Source organism: Cinclus cinclus, chromosome 16, assembly GCF_963662255.1.
Source record: "Cinclus cinclus chromosome 16, bCinCin1.1, whole genome shotgun sequence".
NCBI lineage: Eukaryota > Metazoa > Chordata > Aves > Passeriformes > Cinclidae > Cinclus > Cinclus cinclus.
This window is the reverse complement of record NC_085061.1, coordinates 14,294,454-14,321,273: the sequence shown is the minus strand read 5'-3', so window position 1 is coordinate 14,321,273 and position 26,820 is coordinate 14,294,454. Positions and strand designations below refer to the sequence as shown.

Sequence of the window (26,820 nt, the reverse complement as noted above, 5' to 3'; positions counted from 1 at the left end):
CTTAATATCTCTTTAAAAAAAATAAAAAAAAAATAAAAAGCCATTAGTTTTTAGCCTTATGCGAACAGTAACCACAGACTGGTCTCATTCTCTGTAACTACCTTATTTTTCAGATATGTGTACCAACTTACTTTTTTGAAAAGAGGACAACTGTTGTATTTTATTATCATGTATTTGCTCCTCCACAAGCAGAATCTGATTAGCAGATTCTAAGCTAACCAGCTGAGGGAAAGCTGAGAAAAGATTGTTTTCATGGCATATGCAATCCTGCACCACCCACTACTGTGGGTCCTGGATGTGAGCTAGAGAAAGGGACCAAATTATCTGAACTAGACATTCCCACCTACCCAGAGACATCTTCAAGGAGGGAGCAGAAATTACCATAGACAATAAATCCTTAATTCTCCATCTCACTGAGCCAACATTTGCCAGCTTATGAGGGATTCCTTTCATATGGAAATCCAGAAAATCACCTCCTGTGACAACTGTGCTCACTAAAGGGTTCAGCATGAAAAAGACAGACTGAACATCCCTGGCTCTGACTGCACAAACACAGGGAAACACACTTGCAGAAGTCATATGCTTTCTCTTTTCCAAGAATATATAACCACACATCTTTGGTGGAAAAAAAAAAAAAACAAGTAGAGAACAGTAAGTACAAACTTCCAAGTGTAGAGTGGTTCATATTCAGCATTGTGAATGAGACATTTTTTTTTCCCAGCAAGAATGCAACATTTTGAGCAAATGTAAGTGAGTCTAATTTCTTATAAAGCATTCTAAAGCCTGAATGTTTCACTTCCAAGTGCAATCATCCTAGCTGAATGCCTTCAGTTGTACTGCCCTGTTTGCTTAGTAAATCCAAATTCCTATGAAGGGATAATGCACTCAAAATGAATTAATTTATTTAAGCACCCCAAGTTCATAGGCTCTGTATCTCACCCCACAGCTGTGTTTGCTTTACATTTGGGTAGAGGAGTCTTCATTGCTATCACAGGGATATGTGAAATTCCAGGGGTAGCAGTGTGTTAGGCAATTGCTTTCCTTAAGACCTGGTGTGAAACTCAGGAAAATATGTGTAAAAGGCTTGTATAAAATACATTAGTTCTTCTTTTGGATCCAAAGCATTGATGAGTAAGGGATCAAATTTATATAAATTCTACATTTCTCAACATTTGTTACCAAAAAAACACCTATCTTTAGAAATTACCCAACAAAGGAAGTGGGCAATTCCCACTAAAATAGAGCACATCAGTCTATGCTGGGTGGGGGACTTGGTGATTCTCTGACTTGGAAAAGTGGTTTGGGGGTTCTCTGAGCAGGTTTGACACTGATCCCACACTCTGGAGCCTCTCTGGTAGGAAGAACTTCCATAAACCTCAGCCTTGGCAACCCTCCACAATAGGGTGCAGACATGATTTGGGGACTTGGAATGCTCAGCTTTGATAGAACCATGACAGAATCCCTTGTGTCTTGTTCACCTGCTCTGAAGGGAAGAAGACATTACCGCTCCATATCAATTTTTAAAGTTTGAGAATTCTGACTATCGTTATAATTTTAATTCCTTCCAGCCAAATTTCATTCCAACAGTAAGAAAACATCTAGGAAGGGAAAATCATTAATTTAAAGGTTTATGTTTAAAGGACATGGTTCCCTCACGTCCTTAGCAACATGCACGAGGAATGCTTTTAAAACAAGGGGAATTGGTAAATTTCCTTTGTTTTTCATTTTTCCTGATCATCTGGTATTGCTGCAATGTTGAGCAAGGGCTGTAAATCTAGATCTGTAAAAAATACATTAATTTTGGTGCAGTCCATTTTGCCTCCATCCTATATTCCATTCCTGCAGGATCCTTGGCTGTGTCCCACTGCCTCACAAAACAAAGTCCAACAGGTCACCTAGGATGGCATCAAGTGGCCCAAATGCAAGGGCCTTTTATAAGGAAGGACCAAGCCTGAATACACTGGGCTCAGGCTGTATTAAACCATTATTATATTTAAGCCAACTACTGAAGTAACTGGCAAGTTTACAATATTGGTATAATATACCATGTTGCTAATAATATTATTATATCAATATTCAACAGAAATCTTGACAAATGAGGGGGAAATATGGATAAACATACACATTAAGCAATTTTAAAGGATGAAAATATGACTTTCAACCCGGTATTGACTTCTGAGTACATTTTTATTACCCTTTTCCAAAGTAGTAATCACTTATTGTCAGTGCTTTACATTGCTTTTATTTTTTTCATCCTTCTATGTAAACCAGCTTTTTTTTCTTAAAACAAGAGTTGTGAAGAAATCCTAACGTGAGAACTGTGACCAAAGTTAATCCTTGCTCCTTAAAAATAATGGTTTATATTTATATTATGGTAATGCTTAAGCTTTTATTGTGATATTAACATAGAAATGTTATTGCAGAATTAGTGATGCTCGTACTCTTCTTAAAATAAGCACTTGTTTTTCTTTTACAGGATATTGAAATTCCACTTAAACAAACGTGTGCAATGTAAACATAAAATAAAATGTAAAAGAAATTCTTCCAAATCTTCTGTAAAAGAAAACATATAAAATTAAACTGTACAATTTTCATTTTTGCATGCTCCTGAATACACTTGACATATGTAAGAACAAACACGGATGAAAATATTTCCAAAGGGGAAAGAACACATGCCCAGATATTATCTGGGAAAAAACAAAAATGCATTGAAATTCCTCTGTGATGAATAGACTTTTTTTTTTTTCCTCTCCTCAGGGTGACCTCTACCTTCAGAATATGATGGTTTTATTATGATTAATAAATTTCATTTCCACAGAGGAAAGGAACAGTGTCAGCTTAAACTTAAAGCAAGTGGGTTTCTTTTTAAATGCTAATTTTTAAACACGCCCTTGCATGACACCAAATTTAGAAGCTCAGAAGGTTAGCAGAATAGATTCTGATTTCCAGGCTGAAAATAGGAAGAAGGATTTAAACTCTATTGTCACACTGCAAATCAGTAAGCTGCTTCAGTGCCACACACGCTGCTTCATTTACTCACTGTTATGCCAGCGTGCTTACTTCTCATTACAATTAGTGGCATTTAAATGCTTTGTGATAATTTACACTGCAAATTATCATTCTAGGTAAACAACTTACTAAAATTTAGGACGTGCCAATGGTAAGGTTGTGAATAAATTAATAGTCGATGCAATTCTCTGTGTATTTTAAGGGATGATAGAACAATGTATCCAAAGCAATATGCACAAATTCCTGTCTCAGAACACAGCTGATGAACAATTTTAATGCATCACTAACTAGAACAAGGTATGCTCCTCTGTTTTCCACTTATATCAGGGACAAGCATTCAGGACATCATGGCAAAAAAATGTGTTTGCCAGCATTTTGTTTTCATACTGACACTGGTTCTTAAATAGCTGGACTGACAACTTCCTGGGAAATAACTGAGAAAAAACCCCAGTGTAGCTGTGCTCACTTCTGTAAATACAGCTATAAACTATCCACCAGTGCATTGGTGTGTTCTTTACTTATGCTATGCCTCAATCTCTTCAGTCATTTTCAGCAGAGGGTTTAAAATTTCTTAAATACTGCATAAAAGGACAATTTATTGTTCATTGGTCAAATATTTTTTAAAAAGTAATTTTAAAAATAGGAAATAATGGGATTTATTTTATCAGGGCCTTTGAAAGGGAATATCTCTCTAAGTTATCAGTAGTAGTTGTTGTTGAAGTCTCTAAAAATTAGGGAATTCTGTGCCTCTCTGATAGTAATTGCCATTTCAGGATTTTAAATTCTTTAGTAGTATGGTTGTATTTCCACACTCATCTGGGACACAGTGGAGCTCCAATACTGGAGACATTTAGACTCTCCTAACTAGCAAATACACAACAGGGCTTAATAACACAATTCATAAGGAAAAATTCACCACATAAAATATGAATCAACACATTTTCCTCAAGTGGTTTGAGAAGTATAAGAAGGAGAGTTTTAAAGAATTTGATACACATATTTTACTTATCATTATCAGCTGCCCCCCATTTTTTCAAGTCTACGTATTGCTGGAGGAACTACAGAAAATTATGAACTGGCTTCAGAAGTATAAAGAGCAAAGTTAAGACTTGGTCACTGCTTCAGATCAATCTAACTCTGACCACAGCCATGTTACAAGCAAAGCCCGTGTACCACTGGAAAGCTCATCTAACTTTTCCCAAACATTTTTTTATTATTCACTCATTGCCTGCTTTGATTGCAATTGAACAATCAAGTAATAAAATTATATATATATATATGTGCACACCATTATATACGTGTGTATATATATATATATATAAATATCACATAAATTATTCCAATAATTAATTTAGTGCTCTTCCTCTTGGTCACAGAACTGTGATGATCCCAAGAGGAGCAGCACAGCTCCTCTCTAAGCACACCAGTCACACACCACACTGCTGATCACTATTTTAGGCTCAGTGGGTCAAACCTGTGCAGCAGGGGTAGCCCTTTAACCTAAAATTCATCCCACTGCAGCAGGATGGTGTCTGCTTGAGGTGTTCAAAGGACGTGCAAACAACGAATTAACTTCACTTTAGGCATTGACACAAGTGACTTTAGGCATTTCAGTCACCTGAATCACTGACAGGTCTCTCTCTACCTCAGAAGGCAATGGACAAAGATGCCTCTGAAGTTTTTACTTAAGATCAAGGAAATTGAAATTTGCTCATAAAAACAGTTTCCAGGCATTTTCCTTGATTGGAAAGGTTAAGAATACTAAAATTCTCCTTGCCAAGTTTTGAAAGCACGCTATCAAGCACAGGTCACTGTACAAGGGAGGACCATCACATACTTTATTCATATCATCTTCCTCTTCCATGACCTATAATGTGCTACACATTGTGATGTGGAGCAGAGAAAGAATTGAGAAGTGACAGGCAGCACAATAAAGAGTGAAACTTCAAGGGGTACTGCAGGGCTGAACTCATGTTTGCCTGCAGAGCCATAAGGGATTTCCTATCACTGCAGTGCTAACACATTCCTAGGTTTTCTCAGAGACAAGAAACTCGACCAGGGTCTGCCATGGGTAGAGGGCTGTAATGAAAAGTTGCCGTGAAAGGATCTTTATAAATGCGTCATTGATGAAATATTAAAGGCACTGTTTCCTTTTCCCTGCAGGTTGGAGAAAGGAGAAGGTAGAAAAGCCTATGCAGACTTTTCTGTAGAGATGACTTTCCAATTCTTGGCTGTTTACTTCTGTATGTCACATCTCAGATTGGCCAGTTAATTTCCTTGCTAATTGACAGGCATGCTTTGCAGAAGTTTCACTGATGCTCAGATGTGGTTTTAATTTTGCTTCTGTTTGCTAGCCTGTATCTTCTTTTAGAATTTGGGAGATGTTTGCAGCCAGTCAAAGCTGAGCTGCCACCTTCTGAAACATTTAAATAAACATGATTGATGCTGGTTAATTTGCAGAAACATAGAAGGGTAACAAACAGCAGCACAGGTGACTTTCCCCTGAGCTGATGCTGGGTAACTGCAAACTGGAACAATCCTAGGCACAGATCTTAGCTTAAAAGCTCTCATTCTGTTTCAGTCTTGCTGTTTGGATTCACACCAGGGTGGGAATTGAAGCTGATTCCTAGTCGAAAGTCTAACAGAATTCTATGCATCACCACCTTTCTGTGTAGCTTCCATCCAAGAAACTTAGATTTTATATAAACTCCCCTAAAAAAAAGGCCACTGGGGAATCTGAGGCTTGCCATCAGGTGACACCTAAACCCAGCTCTATTCCAATGAGCAGAAAGCATTTCTTAGGTCTGTAAAGCATTTTCTTATTACTATTGCTGTTATATTTAGGGACAATAAAGCTTGAAGAAATTCTTACCTAGCTCAATAATAAATATACGGAGTACATTATTTATTAAATTTTAAAGCAGTATTTTATGATCATGTATAAAGTTGTGCAACCATGGCATTGTTTTACATTTATTTGCAATACTATAATCCCAAGATATTAAAACTGAATCCTTGCTCATTTAATGGACTTGTATATAGGCATCCATACATGCACACACACAAACCATCTTTCATGTGCTCTATTTTTAGCCTACCAGAGAAAAACCAATCTAATTGCTTCATTAAAAAAAAAAAAAAAAAGCACAGGAGATGCACACGTGCCTACGGGCACTTGTTGAGGACAAACACAGATTATTCACTATTTCTGTTATCAAAGGAGCTTCACGTTGCAAATCCTCCATTTACAAATCACAGGACCTCAGCTTTCCTTAATCTTGTCATGTTGTCACATTTGAGCAGCCATGCGAACTGACCTAGAACCGCGCGCACCGGGCAGGCAAGCTGTCACACAGATAATGACAGCCACGCCAGCCAGGGCTGCCAGTGCTTCCACTGGCTGACAAAAAGGAATTAATCAAACCTCATGAAAGGAGAACAGAGGATAATCAAAGTGTTTACTGATTTTTATCAACTGGTCCAATAGCTGAACATCTTCAGCACGCAACTACCAAGAGCAGTAAAAGCTGCAAGCTACAACAAATGGAATTCCATATAAGCAACTATTTATAGCAGCAGTAAATGCAAGTTTAAACTGCCAACATAAAGGACGCTTGAATTTATAGAAGAAGTTTAATTCCGTGCATTAGTGCAACATTTCCTAGCCTTTCCAGAGCAAAAATTTCAGTATCTGCTATTTTTCACGGGGAACAGCAGTACAGGCTTAAATAAATACCAGCACAAAGACCATACAGATGCTCCCTCATCTTCATTTTTATTTGATTAGCAGAAGAGCATAGCATAATAATAAAAGTATCTCATAGAAAATGGTTATTTTCCAAAACTGCTTCATGAAATGAAGCTCTCTCAACTGAGCATATGTCTTCACACAGTAATTCTAATCCTGAAGGAAACACCTCTGAAGCTCATTCTCCCAAAGTTTGGATGGGACTCTTTCAAATTCCTTTGTAAGAGTATGATCTGATCAATAAGTCCTACCAGACACATGAACAGGTCAATGAGATGTATGCAAGTTTGTATGGCAAAATTTAGACTAGCTGCAATTATTTATGAACCAACCCTGGGCAGAGGTAGGTTTGCCACAACAGGCACTGCAGCCACTCTAAGCACTTCATCAAATATGAATTTATTTTAAATAAGTATCTCCACATTTGATATTGTTCAATGAATTAAATTTGTGGCAGTGTTAGTGCTGACAGGTTAATGATAGTATACAGGAAATTGCAATGACTGGAGCAATTGCATTTGTTAAAAATGGCCAATATTCTCTTCAAGTATTTCAATAGCATAAACCCCACGGTTTGCTTATTGAAGCTGCTTGCTTTTATTCAACATCTTTCCTGGAGTTATGCAGTTAAACTTTTCAAAATGTTTAATCTATTTTGGAGACTGTATCTTTCTCCAAATGGAGGTCAATAACTTAATTTAAGACTGTCAGCTTCTAAAGCTTTATAAAGCATTTCTTTTCCTCGCATGCAGACACACACACACACAGAATTCTTCCTCCTGGGACTGATTCTGCTCAAAAATGTAAATAAATACAGTCACAATTGGACAGATGTTATATCTACTTCCACCATACTTCATTCCAAATTCAGCTTTATATATACCCTTGCCTTTCTCTCTGTTATTTGAAAATCATAAACTGCAGATACACTTGGGAGAAAAATAATACCAAGCATGCATCAGCACTGGATTTTTTTTTTTTTTGCTTCTACATAAATGCTGGATAACAGTTAAAAACTGGAAGAAGAGAGAAAGATAATATAAATATAAAATATTAACCCTGTCCCAATTTTACACAAAAACATATAAAATGTAATTTGCAGGTACATCTGAGAATGCACTTGCAAAAGACACTAAAATGCTTTTTCTTTACAAACTATGAATTTTGATGTTACAAAACCTAAAAGAGAAAAAAAGAGATTGGGCACTGATTTGGAAAAATCACTAAGAATGCTAAAGCTGCAAAATGAACAATGTTCTGCAACCAGCATGTAAATAAACCATAGGTTTATTCTGAGTCATTCTGATTTATCCAGAGACTGACAGGACAGATGCCCATTGCCCCCATCAGACAAGAAACCTCAGGATCAATTCTCCCCTAGTGCAACTACAGTCAGGAATTTTCTAGAGGAAGGTCCTCAGAGATCCTTGTTAAAATTCCATCATCAAACAAACAAGAGATTTCTGATAGATTCCCTGTCTCTGTTCTAGTTCACATCTGTTTGCAAACCCTTTAATCATGTCTGCCAGAGATGATCTATCCCAGAAGTACAGAACTTCTCTTCTGAACTGTGATTATTTTTAGCCTCCAAATGCACTGGATGCAATCAAGAATGAAATGCTTTTAAATTTCCCATGGAAGGATCCGTCTGTCAGATGTCTGAGGAGGTTTCCCTTCTGTAATGTGCATTCACGAACAGACAGAGATACACAAATAGAAATGTGTTTATGGACACAAATCGCTCATTTAACACATTTATCTACTCATGACTACTTTGTTCCCAAATAAGAAAGGATACCATGTGGCTGAGGGCTAAGTATCCTCTGGCATGAATGATGAAGGATTGAGGAGAAAAGAGTGAGTATTACCAGTAGAACCACCCAAGACCTTCCATTTCCAACTGATGATCAAGTTCCAACCAAAGCTTTACTTGATATATATTACTATTTGTAACCCACAAACACACATCCTTTACAGGGAAGCAATACAAGCATACATATACTCACATTTCAAACATTGAGCATGTTTATAAGTATCTTCACTTGATACCAACTTTACAAACACAGGAGAATTATTGTCATTGAGCTTAGGAGCACTAGAAAAGCACTAGAAAATCATACTGCAGCTGTTTTGCATGCATCTGAAAAACCACAGGAAGGTTAGTTTTGGTTCTCAAAGTATCTCTCTGTTTGCTCCATGTATTAAAACATAAAACATCAGATAATAAAATAGTTGGAAGCCAACTTACAAATCCAAAAGACCAAATTCAACTTTAGCAGTTTGACTCACAGGAATACGGGCCAGAGAATTAGTTTTTTACGAAGCCAAAAGTAATTTAAATTCTATTACTGAAATTTAGGTATGTAAGAAACAGCAGGTACAGGTTTCCATCAGCTTTCTCCTTCATATTTAGTGCAAAAAAAGCACCTACAGTCACCTGTTATGGATGTGTTTATGATATGCTCAAAACCATGCCTAGAAAAAATACCTTATTGTTGAATCAATTCAACATAGGTAGTCAACTGGTATTCAACTGGTAAACTGAAAAGTTTTAATAAATACACAGAGATCCATTTCCTTTTCCGTCGAGTTCATTGAATGCACTGATAAATGAAATTTATATTTTATATAAATAATATATTTTTGATTAGAATTCCAAAGAAGTGATATGTGGAATATCTGTAATAAGGTCTTGGGCACTTAAATTGTGCCTGAATTGAGAAAGAAAAATTTTTTTTACTACAACAAGAATTATTGCTTAGAAGGGTTCACTTTGCAAAACTGTACACACAGACCCCACATCTAACTCAAGAATTCCAAGTTTAAAAATTGCTAAAATAAATATATTTACTCTGACTTAGCAAAACTTAGATTGACAAATTAGCAGCCTCCCTACTGCAGCTCACTTCAAGGAAGAGCTGAGCAGGAAGCACAAATGAAATACCAAAGCCAAAATCCAAGCAGAGTGGTACAAAGAATGTGACAAATGTTGGCTTCTCAAAATGTATTTACTTCATAAGTTATAGGACTTGGAAAAATCTATGTTAAATCAGGTTTTACTACAGAAGAACTTTTCAGATTACCACCAAAAATGCTACAGCTAGCATAGAAATTATGACAATTTTAGCATATTTTGGCTATGATCATCTTTTCCATAAATAAATGTTCTCTGTTTCTGTGTAGATCATCACAGCATAAACAAATCTCATCACCTTTCATTTACTTCTGCTAATATAAAACTCTATCAGCAAACACTTCTTAATACCAACATTTGATTTCACACTATATACCCTTTCATCCTTCAATATGAGAAGTTTCTATGAACTTGATTTTTTGCACAACGTTATTGGCAGAATAAGTCCCAGCACTGTTACTATTTGCTTTAGCCTTTTGATTTCTTATGCAGTAACATAACACCATCCTTACCTGAATTAAGACTAAGCTTGTTCAAAATCTATTGCTTAAAAGAGAGAAAACCTCTTGACATATTCAATATATTTATAAAAATATAAATAAACCTTTTTAAAACATTGTTCATTCTTCTGTACCCATGGCTTACAACATGATAGTATATGGAGATGTTTTACTTACTAGAGAGCGATCCTCTGATGGCACAGACCCTGTCTCCCACTATCTCGTCCACAGGATAGACTTTGTGAGTGCTTTAGGGTCTGCAGTACCCTCGTGGGCATCGTTTGCCCCCAACGAGTTGAAAAGAAAATTGTTACACCTAGAGCACTTACAATGTCCTACTCACATCTAAACCTTGGCTCTTCTCTTCAGTTCTGTTTGGTTTGACTTTTCAAAGACACAGTCCTGAAGGTTGTATCAGAAGGTTTAACATATCCTTACACACTAGGCCATACCATACTTAAACTGGAAACAAAACACCAAAGTCAGCAAAATAACCTAATGGCTTTTATATGGCAGAACCTATAGGCTGAAGCTGTAAATTCATTAAACTGTTCCAAAGATTTATACTCGGACTTTCCTGTGCTTTGTCTTACGATTAAATGCAGCATGTGAAAAAGGATATTGAGACCTGGATGGATGCATCAAGAAGTATCAATGATTGTTACCTGCAGAGGTGTTACAAGAAATTTCATCTGCTGCAACGAAGACGAATTGATTTCTGCAAGAGAAGATAAAATTCACAATACTGCTTGCTGACTGGGAAATGTGCTAGCTGCCAATTGACTTGATGTTTACAGATGGGGTAGGGAAGGGTGCTTAATTTTAATGAATGTAGCAAGAAAAAGTGTTGAGTACTATAGAGTTTATAAGGATCATGAGGTAGACATGCTGGGATCTTTTAAATGAAATAATGGTGACATTTGGATATGGACTATGTACAAACTCTTGCATTGGAAGCTTCATGTTTAGTGTTACAGATATGTCAATATATTTATGAAGTCTAATAAAAATAAAACAATATATTGATATAGCTATTAAAGGGCACTACTGCAAAATATGCAAAAAGCGCTTTTGAAAAAAAAAATTAAATTGCAATTTACTCTGTGCATCTGAAAGGAGGATATTGAAATTAAAATATTTTGCTTTTTCTATGTCTAATATGACTGAAATCAGAAAATTATTTTTCTGCTATTTATTAAAAATGACATAGTATATTCTCGTATGCTGTCATCCAAATACATAGAAAAGTATTTTGCAGAATCTTAGGAGGATAAGCTATGGTATGAGTAATTTAATATAAACCTTCTCTTGCAAAATTCTTTTTTAAACCAGGTAACATAAAAAGAGAAACGCTAAGTGCACTAGTATTTCAAAATGCAGGAAACTTCATTACGGCACAAATCCTGATTTGTCCTTTCTGAAATCTAGACAACCAGGATTTGGGTTAGTGGAAACCATGTTTAAGGATTAACATCGAATGATTCCTTCATATGCTTACGCACAGCTTCCTCGGGGTATTTTTGTTTTGTGCAGGGTTAATGAACCCCGGCAGGGTTAACACTTGGGTGTGGTTTCCTCCCAGCTGCACACAGCCCCTGCACTGCCAAGCACAGCAAAAACCCACACTGAGCTTTGCACAGCCTTAATGCGAGTCTAACAACCAGGAGCCAAAGGATGCAGGCTAAGGACTGCCTGGGAAAACAGCTCTGCAAGCATTAAGTACTGAGCATCCTACTGAAAACCATGCAGGAGCAAACGTCCCTCAGGGGCAACAAAACCTCCAGGAGTTAAGCCCTAAGGGAACAAAATCTCGTTCTATTACTTCACCTCCAATGTATCAAGAGATTTGAAATTCTCATCTAGAAATCTGTGAACCTTGTTACTTAGAGGCTCACATTCTACGGGGGGAAATAAAAGGAATAAATCCAAAACAAAACAACGAATCTGCAGTCTGTACTGTAGGGACGAGATTGCCTAAGACCAAAAGCAGATCCTTGCCCCTGCCCTAGCAGAAATGCTGACACTGTCTGTTAGTGTGAACTTAGCGATCAAATTGTACATTCTTGCATTTTCAACTATTCTTTCACTTCAGTTAGTAGTTTTGCTCTTTATTTTGTCATCTGCAACAATTGGAGGAACTAATGAGATTTACCTAAGAGGTAATGCTAAAGATGTGAATTTAAAAAAACCAAAGGGGGATACATTTTACATTATAAATACGGAACTACTCTGCATTTCATAGGTAGCATAATTTGTCACTGTATTTGCTGCTACCACCTCTGTGATAATTATAGCCAGGAAAACTTAGATGTTTGCCTAAAAGTAACTGAGCCAGCAGCAATGCAGACTTACCAGCTACTGTTTTACAGAAAAAACCTTCTGATTCATTTCTATGAAGTTGTTAAACTACCCTCTCATCTAAATGAAAAGATCACTTATCCTTAAAAACTGCCTCCAAAGTGGTTACTGAGAATCTCCTTTTGTTCATCTCTTCTCAGAACAGTGGAGTGTTTAGCCACAGACTGTCTATCTTCAGATGTGAAAATATAGAATTATTTGCAAGGGTAATATGCTGGATTAGTACCTCCAGATAGACCCCAGGTGACTAACTGTAATTTGTCCTTTGGAATGACAAATATTACTGAAACTGGTCTGAAATCATACTCTTTTTTTTTTTTTTTTTTTTAAATAACCAAGTCTTTACTAATTACTGGGGGAAAATAATTTAAAAAGCCCTAAAACCCCAAACTGATACCTATTTTAAAAAGCAACTACCGTAAACGTGTCTTGTTATACTGCTTCATAGGAAAATACTATTTTGCTTTTGTAAAATTAATTTCACAACTCCATACACAACTTTTAAAAGTAGTAATTTGCATATTGGTCAGCATAACAACTGTGAGAATGAAAAGACTAGACACTGGCATCCAATACGCCAGTTAATCTTTGTATAACTAATTAGGTGTTCTTTGGAGCAATTACTGGAAATTCTTAAGCACTTTGATGGCTTCAATGTTCTTATAATAGCAGGATTGATTTAGCTAAATTCCATACTGTTGTTTACACAGATGTAGAGGAGAACCTGCTCATCAGAAGCATCACAGATACCACAACTGATGGCTAAAGCAAGGGTTAGTCCTTTGTGTGGACAGCCCCAGAACCTGCAAAAGGAGTCCTTTGGAGTAAAGCTGGCTCTGTGGTGCACCAGATCCCTTCTGTCCTAAAGGAGGTGGAGAGCAGAGGTGGCAAAGGACACCTTGCCCAGTGCTCTGCAAACGTGGAGTGCTCCTTTTAAAGATCAATTCCCTGCACTAACTCTAGCGAGCATAACAAGGCTTGAAAAATCTCACAAGGAAGGTGTGATGAAAATTCATGATGCGTTTTAAGTTGGTTTAGAGTTCCTCATCACTGCTACATTTTTTAAGATTCAAAAAGGTGCAGGAATTGTAAGCTGACCCAACTTTATTATGCTATAAGCCCTGCTCAATTAAGATACAGAATCACTTCCATAATTTAATTTGTGTATTAACACTGAAAGTATAGAGTCACATTTTTACTGTTCACTGGTTAATACTTCAGATGTAAAAGAACACAGATTTAAACAAAGGAAACTTTTTTTCTTTTAATAGAATATTAAAAGTTGTATCTGGCTGTGAGATTGGGAAGAAAAAAACCAAAACAAACAAACAAACCCCAAACCCTGAAAGGCTAACATGACAAAAGCCTTGATCGGAATGTACAGTTGGATATATTCAACCTGCCAGATCCTCACACCCTGGGCTAAGTGCAATCCTTTTAAGTGCAGGATTGGCACCCTTTGGCAGTCCAAGCTCTCTGATGTCCCCCAGACACTGTGGGTCAGGAAAATGTGCTGCTGGGCCTCCACATGGCTGGGTTCCATCCGAGCAGCCACTTCCCAAGGGCAAACACTGCATACTACTGCTTCTCTCAAACCTATATATCGATTTTTAGCTCTTCCAGCAAATTGAAAACTGACTCGTTTTTTACCAGTATGGTAATAAAGATGGTTTTAAATTTTGGAAAAAAAAAAAAAAACAGTTTAAGCATTTGATAGATATCCTGAATGCAAACAAGAACAGAAGGGGAGGACAACAGAAGTACTAATAAATGATTTAGATGCACTTTCTTCCTTTGGGGTAGTTACTGAACCTGCATCACACCATCTTCAAAGGTTTGAATATGTTGTAATTTCCTCCATTTCATCCCCTGTAGTCCCTGTGGCAGTAACAAATGTGTGCCTCTAAGGCTCCACATCTGACAGAAACCTCTCTCTTTGGGCACCTGCTCTTTCTATCCAGCAGACCTTTTGCATATCCAATATATTGCATGCTTTCTTTCTCTCTTCTTGAAACTGTTTGGTGAAAATCTGCCATACTATAGATTTTATATATACTGAAGGGTTTAAGCTCTTTAATCACTGGAGCCTGAGCCTTGTCCTTGCTGTGGATGTCTAATATACACAAGTAGGTCTGTGAAGAAATACCTGACCCACAAGTGCTCTGCCCACTTTACTATTGGAAAATTCAGGACCTGGAAGTGGAAGATAGGAAGAGATTCAAAGAATGGGTCTCAGACACTCTTTTTTTTGATGAGCTGGGGGGGTGTAACCATTGTGAAACGATTCCAGCCTAAGTTCAGAATACACTGCCACCCTGAGTGCTCCCTCTGAAAGTTTCCATGGAGTCATCCCACCCTGGGAAAGGACGAGCTCCTCTGTCTGTGCCGGTTCCCACTCCTGGAAAAGCACCAGCCTCCCTCCACCTTTCTCTCCTGCAGCCACTGGCCCTGCTGCTCCTCGGGTGTACAGAGCTCCCAGCTGTTGGGGACTTTACAAACTTAGGTTTTTATGGCTGGAAAACCCACGCAGGGCACGTGGGGCCAGTGTTGTCTGTGTGTCCTCCCCTGTCCCTGAAACGCTGGGTGGCACTCGGACTTCGCAGCACTGTTTCACACGGCACATGAGTGAGAAGAAAATTTTGGCACACACCGAATTTCACCCATGGCTCCCAGAAGTTTCCAGTACCTCCTCCTCAGCAGCACAGAGCTTCCTTAAAATGGAAGCCATACTAGAGGTCAAAGGGGATTTTAAGAAATTAATCACACTGGATCTAGGAAATTTGAAATGTAAAAGAAATGATAATTCACTAAGATCCAGTGATTATGCTTCGTGGGCCTGAATTCTTGAACATTGCTGACAAACTTCACAAAACTAGACAGAAATAATTTTGCTTAACAAAGGTTCAGACCCCTTCCTGAAATTACAGCAACTCCTGAAAACAGTGCAGAGCCCCAGAACATCAAAATTAGGATGAAGGCAAACACAATATTGAAGTGGGAAGATTGAAACTATTTAATCAGTTGACTTTTTCTGGTAGGACTGCCATGGGATTGACAAAGAAAGCCACTATTTACAACCCAGGGCTCAGAATCTCTGCTGGTAAAATTGATGCAGCTTAACCAAAAGCACTGACTTCCCTTCCTGGAGCTGCTCAAAACTGCATTCCCCAAGGATCTGGTGCTAACTATCACGTGCAGCAAGGATTTCTCCCAGCAGAGTTATATGTAGTACATCTGTATATTTCTCTATTATATTATTAAAGCTGTTATATATTTCCTTCATGCTTCAGATGTTAAGACTTTGCTGCTTTTGTGAGGATTCTGATGTTGAGGGCTTTTTCACTATGATTTTTAATATAGCTGACTGCTGGCTCCTTGAATGCTTTCTGCAATATTCAAGGATAGACAAAGTTTCCCTTTAAAATCATTTTATTAAGTCCTTCCCAACTCTCTCCTGCTGGTGTCCTACATTTAAATATCAAGGCTATCAAAGAATTTAAACTTTTTTAATATTAGCATAATAACTATAATTAGAAGGTTGATTCTGCTATTATCATGCTTTATATTCCCATTACTGTAAGATCAAAGTACATTACCATACCCATAGCATTTGAAGCACAACACAAAGAGAACTAAACAACTTCACAGCCATACCTATATGATATATTAAATGAAATAAGAATAAAACTATAAATAATTCATGCTGTATCAAGCTTAAACAACACTAATGGTAACTTGTTTGACCTGATGTGCATTAGGAAGGTAGTTAGACTAATATCTTCAATGTCAGGTTCTTTTTCTCTGCAGAACTTCTTGTTCAACCTAACCAGTGATGACACCAAGACAGAGAGGAGGATGTGGATATTTGGCTTTCACTGAGGTCCTCTGCTTTCCTCGTCACAAGATAATGCTCTCCTGCATCCATCATTCCTGACCATTTCTGTCCTTCTGAAATTGTGAGGCAGGCCTTGGAAGAAGATAGAGGACAACCCTGACTCAAAAGGAACAAATGCAGCTATTTCTACAACAATTGCTGCAAACACTAAAGCTCATCTGCGCTGTCCAAGCAGAGGCAGCTGGTCCATCAGCTGGGGCTCAGCTGCCAGTGCAGAAGGTGCTGTGTCCCCCTCCCTCCCCAGGTGCCTCCTCTGCCCCAGGGTGTCTCAAGTGGCACTACAGCCCTGCTTCCAGGCAGCTCAACCCAGCCCTTCCTTCCCCTGCCACATCCATCTCCTCTGCATTGCTCTCATCAGGATCCTCTTTGTGCTCAGCACAGGACTTTTCAGTGTGCTTTAGCCAGCCATAGAATGTCCACCAAAATTCAGAGTGCCAAAGACAGCGGGAGAGAGAAAAGAAACACAATCTTTCATTAAGTTTTGTCCTGCTACCAATCACTCAGCTTCAGAAATAATTTGTTTTAATACCAAAAAGTACTTTTGCAATTGCAACAAGCATGGCTTCAAGAAAAGAAAAAAAAAACAACAAACAAACAAAAAAAACCACCCCCAAACCAACCAACCAACCAACCAAACAAACAAAAACAAACAAACAAACAAACAAACAAACAAACAAAAAAACCCCCAGCTCTTCTTTCTGGGCACCAATGGAAAGGTGCATCTCCAAGCCCAGTGATATGCCTGCATGATTTCATTTACTCAGGGGGAAAACAAAAAAAAAACAACAACAAAACACCCCCCCACTAAAAACCTAAAGGGATGGAAACAACCCTAAAGGGATAAAAATGGTCAACAGAAGGTGCTTTCTCATAATTTGTATTCTTATCTCAGGCTTTCCCCAGCAGATGGGCAGGCATTTTTTTAGCCATGATATTGAACTAGCTAAACAACCCACTCAAATTCTAGAAGAGAGAGGCTCCTTTTAGCACAGCCCCATGTGTAATGGTACTGTAAAGCAGATTGGAGCAATGTCCGCTCTGCACACAAGGTGGATACCACAATTCTGCCATGGCAGTGTCTTGGATGCAAACTCCCCGTCTCTCTCTGCTTCCTTTAGCCCTCAAAGTTGGTAGTAAGAAAATTTCCAGCAAATAGATGCAAACTTCCAACTTAGTACTGTTGTTGGGATGAAAAAAAAAGCAAAAAAAAAAAAAGCTTATTTTTAATATATTGCCAGAATTTTGAAAATATCTTACATCACAACCAGTGGGAAAATCCTTTCACCTTTCATATTTTAGATCTACAAATTTTATTTCCTGATTTTTTTATTTTTTTATTTTTAATCAGAGTTATACAAATACTTGGTTCTAACTCATATTACCTGCTGCATCAGTGGAATTTTTTGATGTATGATCATTCAATATATTATACCTAGTCTGAAATTATTTGTTATTAATAATGCAATATACAGTGCCTAAAGATGAATATTTATCTGCTAGAGGAACACATGATTTTTAAGTAGATCTGGACATTTTAAAGTAAAACCTAAACCTAATAGGTGATATTCTCAATGCCACACAAATCCATTGCAGAATTCATACTGATCTCAGCAGCAGAACGGCTCTAAAATTATTGGACTTTTAGTGTGATGAACACAGTCTATACACTTAAAGTAAATACTTGAGGAAGTAATGCAGTAATTTTATTTCAGAAGTGCTCCATATCAGCAAAATAAATCAATGTCACTATGATCCAGGAGTGTTAAATTAAGGCTTTATTTGAAGTCTTAATATTTGTATTTGAAAATTTTGTTTATTATTATATTTTGGACATATTGTTTACTCTCTTTAGGGGCAAGAACATCTTGAAGTTAGCCTTGTGTAAAGAATCAGTATTTTATTCATTAAAATACCTTTTAAAATCCATTTATTTAATTGGGGGATTTGTTCTTTACATATATCATGGTATCTATAAAATAATGCCTCAAAAATATACTTTACACTTATTTCTGATTTCATAGTAATTATTATGGTTTACTAGTAACCACCATTTTATCCACTATGACGTTTCCTAACGTACAGAGGTAATTATAAACTTCAGCAATTATGAATAACAATAGTTCTTTCTCTTTACATTATATTAAGTTTGGAATGACTTTACAAATTAGTTGACAGCATAATTTTTTTCATATTTTAACTAAAATGCAATATACATGAAAGCCTTGCCAGGATTATTTAAGGATTCATCCAAGAAAAACAAAACTAATTTTAGAAGCAGGTACAAATCTGGTTTAAACAAAGTCCTTTTTTAATTTTTTTATTTTTATTTTATTGCATGTATATTAAATACCCTACAGCAATTTTGCCAAAAAATGTTCTTTATGATACATGGATAAACATTCTACTCTCACTCCTGCAGTATTCTTACAATCTGATGTTTGCCTCACATGGGTTCCTAGACAAGCAGAAGCTTGACAATCCCAAAGGAATATGAAAAGTAAAATCTATTTAAATACCTAATCAAATGCTTTAGACTCCTCGGAGGTGCAAAATGCTACAGTAAAAACATGCAAGAGTGTAAATTGCCTCTTTCTTGATTAGTTTCATCAACTTCGTTATTTGAAGTTTGTTCTTCTAATACTTGGTCACCTTGCCAGAGCACACTGCAAATTACACAGCTAATCCATATAGACTATATCCATGTCATGCCAGCTTTATTAATAACATTTCATTCCTTTCTCTTCTGTCTGCCTCCTGCACAATGCTCTTAATTCCTCCTTGGTTTTAAAGCACTGAGGTTGACAACACTTAGAGCACGTTCTAATCTGTCTCTTTGTGGCCTCTCAAGCCAATGATCTGAGAACTAAGAAGTGTGTAATTAGGCACTGACACGTCCAAAGGAACTGTTATGGTCTATCATGTCACAGGCAGTGACCCAATGGACTGTAACAGTTTTGGTCTGCTGGATCAGGAATCAATGTTTTAGTAACTCCCCAACTTCGTGTTTATCCAGTCTGTTGAATACAGCACTGAAAAAATTCCTAAGTCGCACTTTCTTCCAATATCCTCTAAGAGTAAAGAAGTTTTTATGAGCTTGTAATGAGAAAATTCCTACTTTAAAAGTTAACCAGTTCTTCCTCCCCCCCCACCCCCCTTTTAGAGAAAAAGTATGAAAATCCATCAAATTAACATATTCATAATCACAATTATTCACTATGACCTTTCACATTAGAATAAGGAACTGCCAGGTTAAAAGTCATGCTACATAACCAGACGTAGGCTGCATGAATTTAAAAAAATCAAGAGAGGATACTGCAGCTGAGATGTAAAGGTCTGATTTTTTTGGAACAGAATGAGTATTTAACAGCTCTCCCTACGTTCAAGAAGAACCTGGCAGCAAAAGTAGTGACCACCTTAAGCTTTTAGCACATCATGTAGCCAGGTATGGAAATCTGGGCTTCAGTTTACCTCTACCTTCTCTTGCAATTTTTTCCTCATGATTTCCAGCAAGGATGTCAAAACAGATTTCACAGTAATAGCCAAGCCTTTCCTTTGCTATGGGGATTTCTAAAATATCCCTTGGTACCGCAGTGGATGAGAATGGGGATTAAAGGTAAGAGAAATAGAAATAGGGTATGAATAAAACCAGCTCTGACACGACAAAAGTTTAATAATTGGTGTTTACCATAACTCTGGGCAATAGCACTAAGATTTTTCACTACAGTATCCCCTCAGTTTTGAACTGGTGGAGGAGTTTTAGCAGTTCCCTGGATGTTACATGAATAGTCAAACTACACACATGTGAATCAAGCCTTCAAAGCACCAGCAAACAGGTTAATTCCACCCAGCAGAGGAATGTAGTAAAATACCAAAGCAGCTTCCTAGAACTGGAAGAAGATTATGTTTTTAGGAAATGTAATTGTTTGCAATGTTTTTCCTACATTAATGTGACTCACTGAGTCTCCACCAAAAATGTCAGTATTTTAGAACGAACAATGCTTCAATTATTGGAAAGTACTCTATGCAATGTATTTTCATTTCAGGAGATTTGTGTCAAAATGAAGTCCCTGCTCATGGAATTTCAAACACTTGGATATTTTTTCCCCCCTATAACATTTTCTTTATGCATATTCACCCACTTTTACTTTCTAACTCTTCACTAAAAGGTACTGTTGTGGTTATACTATGAGTCACATACTCCAGCTATCCCCAAAACTCTGAACGAACTGGGATGAAAATGGGTTATGAAGTAATAACATGATGCCAGTTGATCCTCTAGTATGCCAGAGATCACACAGGCATAAAGTTCTAACAGGTAGATGGCCAAACCCTCTACCTCTCTGTAACAGCCAAGCCAATCCTTTGATTGTTATTTGCAATAATAGGGAATAAAGAAGCTTTAGCTACCATACAGGATTGCCCAGGGGTAAAAAAAAAAAACAAAAGAAAACAAAAAAAAACAACCAAAAAAACCAGACCAATAAAGTAACAAACACCACATCAAACCTAGGCATTTGCAGAAGTGTTAAATATATTCTGTTAGAAAAGCTAAACACAACTTCTGTACCTGGCCAAGGTGCTAACTGAACCTTTTCATTGTCAAAATTTGTAGCCTACAATATGGGCTGTACAATTCCTCCTTATGGATCATCCCCCAAACCTTTCCATTTAAGATTCCACTGGGATAGCAAAATGCACAAAAGTTTGAAGGTTCCAGCTGGAAGATGACAGTTACCACTATATTCTAATTTTTTTCCTTTTCCAACCTGATCCCTTTAGAAACTAAAACTGTATAGAGAAGCTCTTTCTCCTTCATCTAGAAAGGTAAAATCATGACATGAACGAGGTACTGGATTTTAAAATATTTATGCTTCTTTAAAATTATTTAACGGAAAATTAAATTCTAGCTCAAGATGTTATTATATTTTATATGCAATCATAACCTTAATTTTTAGTATAGATCTCTAATAATTTTCAATAAGAGAAAATAATTTTAATAAAACTATAGTGGTTTTCATTGTTTAATCATAAAATATGAGATTATATAGTCCACAATATAATAAACCCCCCTCAGCTATAGAAGCTCGTATTTTATATTCTCTGGTTTTTTTACTCTTCCTTCTAAATTTTCATTCTTTAATGAGTATGTTAAATCTACTATTTTATCTATTAAATAAAATCAGGACCTATTCTATCTTAGGATAACCTGAGCACTGATATCAAGTATCGCTCTCAACTACTTGCCCAAAGAGAACTGGAATTCTGTAGACACTACTACTTCGGAAAAAAATGAATGCTCCACATACACATGTTAAAAAATGTAAACTATTAGAATATCAGGATTTTATCAGGATAAGATTTAAGATCTAGAAGGTACATAATTTCCATATGACAAAACCTTCTCCCTCAAATTTTGTAAAACCCTAGGTATAACCACAGAACATATAACACAAATTGATAGTGGGAGGAAAAAAACAAAACATATTTTTTTTTACTACAAAGTGTTATGTGCAAAATATGTTGGGATATGTCTTATTTTATTTAAAAAAATAATTAAAAAAAAAAGGACAATAAAAAGTCAGCTTCCAGTGATGAGGGATTTAATCCAGAGAGCAAAGAGGTCAGTAGGAATGTCCCCAGAGTTTGGAGTGAGGTTTGAACTGGGCGCTGTTAGAGAAGGGTGGTGCCCAGAGCAGCACCCTGTCCGTGTGTGTGTGTGTGCGATGATGGGATGTGTGTGTATATATGGATACAGCACCATCCATGTATAAACACACCTCGGCCCTGCACGGGGACAGCAAGCAGCACGGGGGTGGCTCTGCCTCTCAGACAGGGCTGCCTTCCTCCTGCCAGGGCTCTGCCCATGGCACTCCCAGTCGCATTGCATAAACACTGCTGACATCGGTAATATGCGCGAAAGGAACGTTGCTCTTACTCCGATCGAAGATGCAATAATCAAACCATAAAACACAAAACCAATAGCCAACCAATGTGAATAAGTCTGCCCATAGGCTTAATTCAAGCAAGCCATTCACTGAGCTATGTGATGGATCTGTCAAATCCAGTACAGCATTACAGACATACCAGCAACACCAAGTGAACATGCAATGACAAAATGACAATACGCCCCACTGCCATGCTCCGACCCCTACCCCAGGAATACAAAACTGGATGACCTTGCTATTTCCTCTTACTTCAGACTTGGACAGAAATCTAACAGCTATTATTTATTTTTTTTCAATGTTGAGTGAAAGATGAATAAGAGCTGTACAAACATTTTATTTATTGACATCTAATTTAGTGTCTTTTGCACATGCTTACGATTCTTTTTTTTTTCCATATATGCTCAGTTTAGAGAGTTTGCCAGGCAAGTTCCAGACTGATGAAGAATATATATAGACCAATAGGTCCCCTTTTAGGACTTACGCTATTTGGAAAACCTATCAGAAATATTTTAAATCTTGGCAAGTTAAACATAATTTTTTTTTGATCCACTTCTGCAAAGAGCTTCAAACCTGCACATGCAATTTAATATATGATAGATAACACAATATAAAAAATGAATTCAGAATTTGTATCCAGTGATCGTATTGCTTCATAAATAAAACAAAATGTACCTGTTTCTTTGTTGTTTTTTATTTTGTGATCCTAAGAAATGACTGGAGAGATCTGCCAGGCCTACCCCTGTTGTGAAATTTGGTTTAGGAGTACATGATCTGTCTTGACAAATATTTCAGGGTTTGCATTGATTGGTTTAATGGTATTTCCTTGCCACCTGATTCTCCCCTGTATATCTGTTCCTCGCCTATTTCCAACAATATTTCCAACTGTGACAAACAAGGATACCATTGCATTTCTTCAAATGGAGCCCTTTCACAGTGATCATTATCAATCGACTTGGTCTATTGATTCTGGACTCACAAATCTTTCTGTTAACCTTTATTTTTCATTTACCAAAACATGTCTCCAATCTGAAGATTTTCACTTTCCATCTCATGACCTAAGAAACTTTCCAAATATGGAACATTGCCATTTATAATGGATATGAGTGGTGACCAAAAAGATGAAGCTTATTTTTTTAACTAGTAGGAAATAGTATTTCCATGATATGTCACTGCCCCAGTGGTACTCAATTTCTTTGGGCATAATTTTTATTTTATAAAAACAGTAAATGTAGCTAATGTGTAATTAAATTAAATAGGGGCTCATATGAACACTAAATAAGTGTATAAGTAGATATGGAATCTTCAGTATTGTGAGAGGAGAGCAGATGATAACTACATTGATAAGAGCACATAGAAGCAGTTGTACTGAATTATATATCAGCACTTTCAATATAAACAATTTCACAAAAGTAGCTAAATTAACTCAATTTTAAAGTGAACAAAATCTTAAACAAATTAAACAAACTGTAGTTGTGAGTTATCAGAGGTATCCATGTTTGCACATAGTTTCCCACATGCAAAGAAATGTTTGAGCAGATAGATATTTGTTTTGTTCTTGATGCTAGTTTTGGGATTCTCTCATAAAGAAATTGGGTTATGAGATTTTTAATTAAGACAAGAAACCATATTTATTTGGGGGGAAGTAGATTGAAGATGAGGGTTAACCACATTAAAAAAGAGAAGATAAATTAAAAAAAAATTCAAAATATATAAAATTTATTTAAGGTATCTAAAATTATGCAAGCAGAGACAGGTTATTGCAATTCTAGTTATACACAAAGTGTATCTGAAAATTAGACATTAAAAAAAAAATAAGGATTGTAACAACTGCATTACTACTGATGCCATCTCCAGCTTTCTTTACAGCATTTAAGAGCACTATCTTCCTAAACAAATCTTTTACCTTTTTTGGCAGCATAACTTTCTGTGATGTTGACTCTCTGCCCATAGCAGAACGTGTGACCAACTGATATTTTATCTTACAGCCTTTGACCTGGTTTATGAGAAGGTACATGAATTCATAATTAAAGCATTTAAAAGTCAGTTTGATATATTGTGTTCAGTTTATCTGTGTAATGCATAGGTTTAATTAATAGAAATAAACTGCTTATAAAATGATCCAGGGACACCTGAGCGATAGCTGGCAAAACCTGGCTGACCAGAGGAGGTAATTTTATAATTTTTGTCCTTTTGGTTTAGTAGGATTTTAGAAGCAGGAGTTGTTTTGCATTACAGAAAAGCTCACATTAAAACCCTAGAGTTGCAATATGCTATCACACCTTTGTGGAAATGAAATGAAACTACGGAGCAGCACTTCACCTGCGCAGGTTCCCCTAAGTAGAAATAGTACATTGCCAACAAAGTGCACACAGCACAGATCTAGTGATATTACTGACCCAAAATCAATAAAAAGTAGCTTGCTTACCTGTCTGACACAGCATGCCTCAGCCACACATGCAAATTACTTTATTCACATAACTTTAAAAATATATCTTCATTACCCAGAATAAGCACTTGAAAGGCAAATATGCATGCATAGCATTGTAACATTCATACCATGGGACTTGGTTCTAAAAATACAGAATCCATGAACAGCGCTTCAATCTAAGAAATTGTGCACTAGAATTTCTTAATCTCTCGATTTCTTTAAGAAACAGAAACATTTGTAACACCATCTAATTTAGCATTTAAAGAAATTTTTTTCAATACGTATTTAAGTCTTAAGAAATTATTTCCATGATTCCAAGGGAAAATTTTTTTGCACCAGGTATTGAGAAGCGTGACCTTACTTCTCACTGCCATCATGAAGCAAATTAAAATATGGTGTGCCTCTGCCACCATATGCACCCTCCCTTTACAAAGGAACACTCCTCAAGGACTTGAAAAACAGAATAGATTTTAAGGGTACAGTTCATGAAGAAAACCTAGGATAGTCCTCCTTCTCATTACAAAATCATGTCCACACACTGCAAAGACTTAATTTTATGCAATTTGATAAAATCCTGTTCCTACTGAAGTCAACAGGAATTTAGACATTGACTTCTAAGTGATCCTAACACCCATCTTTCAATAAGATGTGCTAATATATGTGACATTGCTCTTAGCTGATCAAAGTTAAGTCTCTGAATGTTCAGATTTTAATGATCTTCCGTTCCTGATATTGTTTCCACCAAATTTGGTTTACATTTTGAGGATAAAAATGCAGAGCAAAAGAAAAATAACTTTTTTCTTTTTTTCAAGTATTGAAAAAAATCCAATGCCTGGGAAGAAAGCAAATGGGAAAAAATACTGTATTGCTGTATTACTGTATATCCAATTTGCATTGGATAGTTCAAGCTTAGACACAGTTCGTTCTCAATTTCCACTGACTAAAACAACATCAGTGAGAATTGAGGGCACTCAATAGGTTCAAGGTTCTAAATCAACTGAAATAATACTCCTAAGACAAATAATGATCCTTAGTAGCAGACAATCATGAATCTGTACATTTATTTATCTACGTTGTACAGGGGTCACAGACGTTAACTGGATAATCTACATCTTGGGAATGTGCACATCTCATGCCCGATTCTCAATTAAGGCCTAAAGTCTCTCAATTTATGGCTATTCATGGATTATAATAAAACAGCCTGCTTTAGATATCACAATTATCTGCAGAGCAACAAGACAGTTATGAGACTTCAACAAGGCAAATTTATAGAATCATCTTCAACTTCCACTGGTCAAATATTTCTGAGCAGGAAAGGAGTTCTTACCTGTCACTGTAGGCAGCTGCAGTGGCAGTGGCAGGCTGGGCGTACCGGTAGGCAGCATAACCACCCTGAAACACAAACTCATGCTCTAACTGCATTGCCGTGGCACCTTCAATCACATTTTGCAACATTTGACAACAATTGAAAGAGTACAGTCATGCTGCAGGTCAGTTCAATGCATAGGAAATACGCGCAGTGAAATGGTGAGGAAGATATTTTGGTGAATTGTTAAGCAAAATCAAGCACTGCAAACTTTTAAAGATTTGTCCCAGACATCAGGAGAAGACAATGAAGTATACTGCTCAGGGTAAGCTTTTTTACAAGACAATACTGGACTCTTCTCCAAGTTTTCAAGAAGCAATTGTTCATACGAACAAAATGTATGTATATTCACAAAGCAGTGCTAAACTTAAAAGACAAACTCAGCTAATAATGAGTCCTTTATTCCTTTTTTTTTTTTTTTTTGTACCAAATATGATTTATCATGCCTGGTTGATTAAACCTATGAATTTGTGCACTCAATTAACACTTAATGTTACATAGGTTTCCAATTTATACATAAAATTATAATGAAGAAGCAAAATTCTCTTCTTCCACAAATTAACATTCAGTTGTATGTAACAGTAATTCCAGCTGTTCAATTAAGCAAACAGGACAAACAAACACACATTGGAAAGGAATTGAGTGCAGTGATGCATT

General features: G+C 36.7%; 1 protein-coding gene across 10 annotated transcripts in view; it reads right to left on the bottom strand.

The window, feature by feature from the left end:
* The window catches only part of RBFOX1 (RNA binding fox-1 homolog 1), a 1,143,703-nt gene that overhangs the window by 2,225 nt on the left and 1,114,658 nt on the right, over positions 1–26,820 (bottom strand). For all 10 annotated transcript variants that reach the window (XM_062503892.1, XM_062503893.1, XM_062503896.1 and 7 more), the window contains one exon: positions 26,125–26,189. In XM_062503892.1, the coding sequence (XP_062359876.1) occupies positions 26,125–26,189 (65 nt within the window). The remainder of the gene's footprint in view (positions 1–26,124; positions 26,190–26,820) is intronic.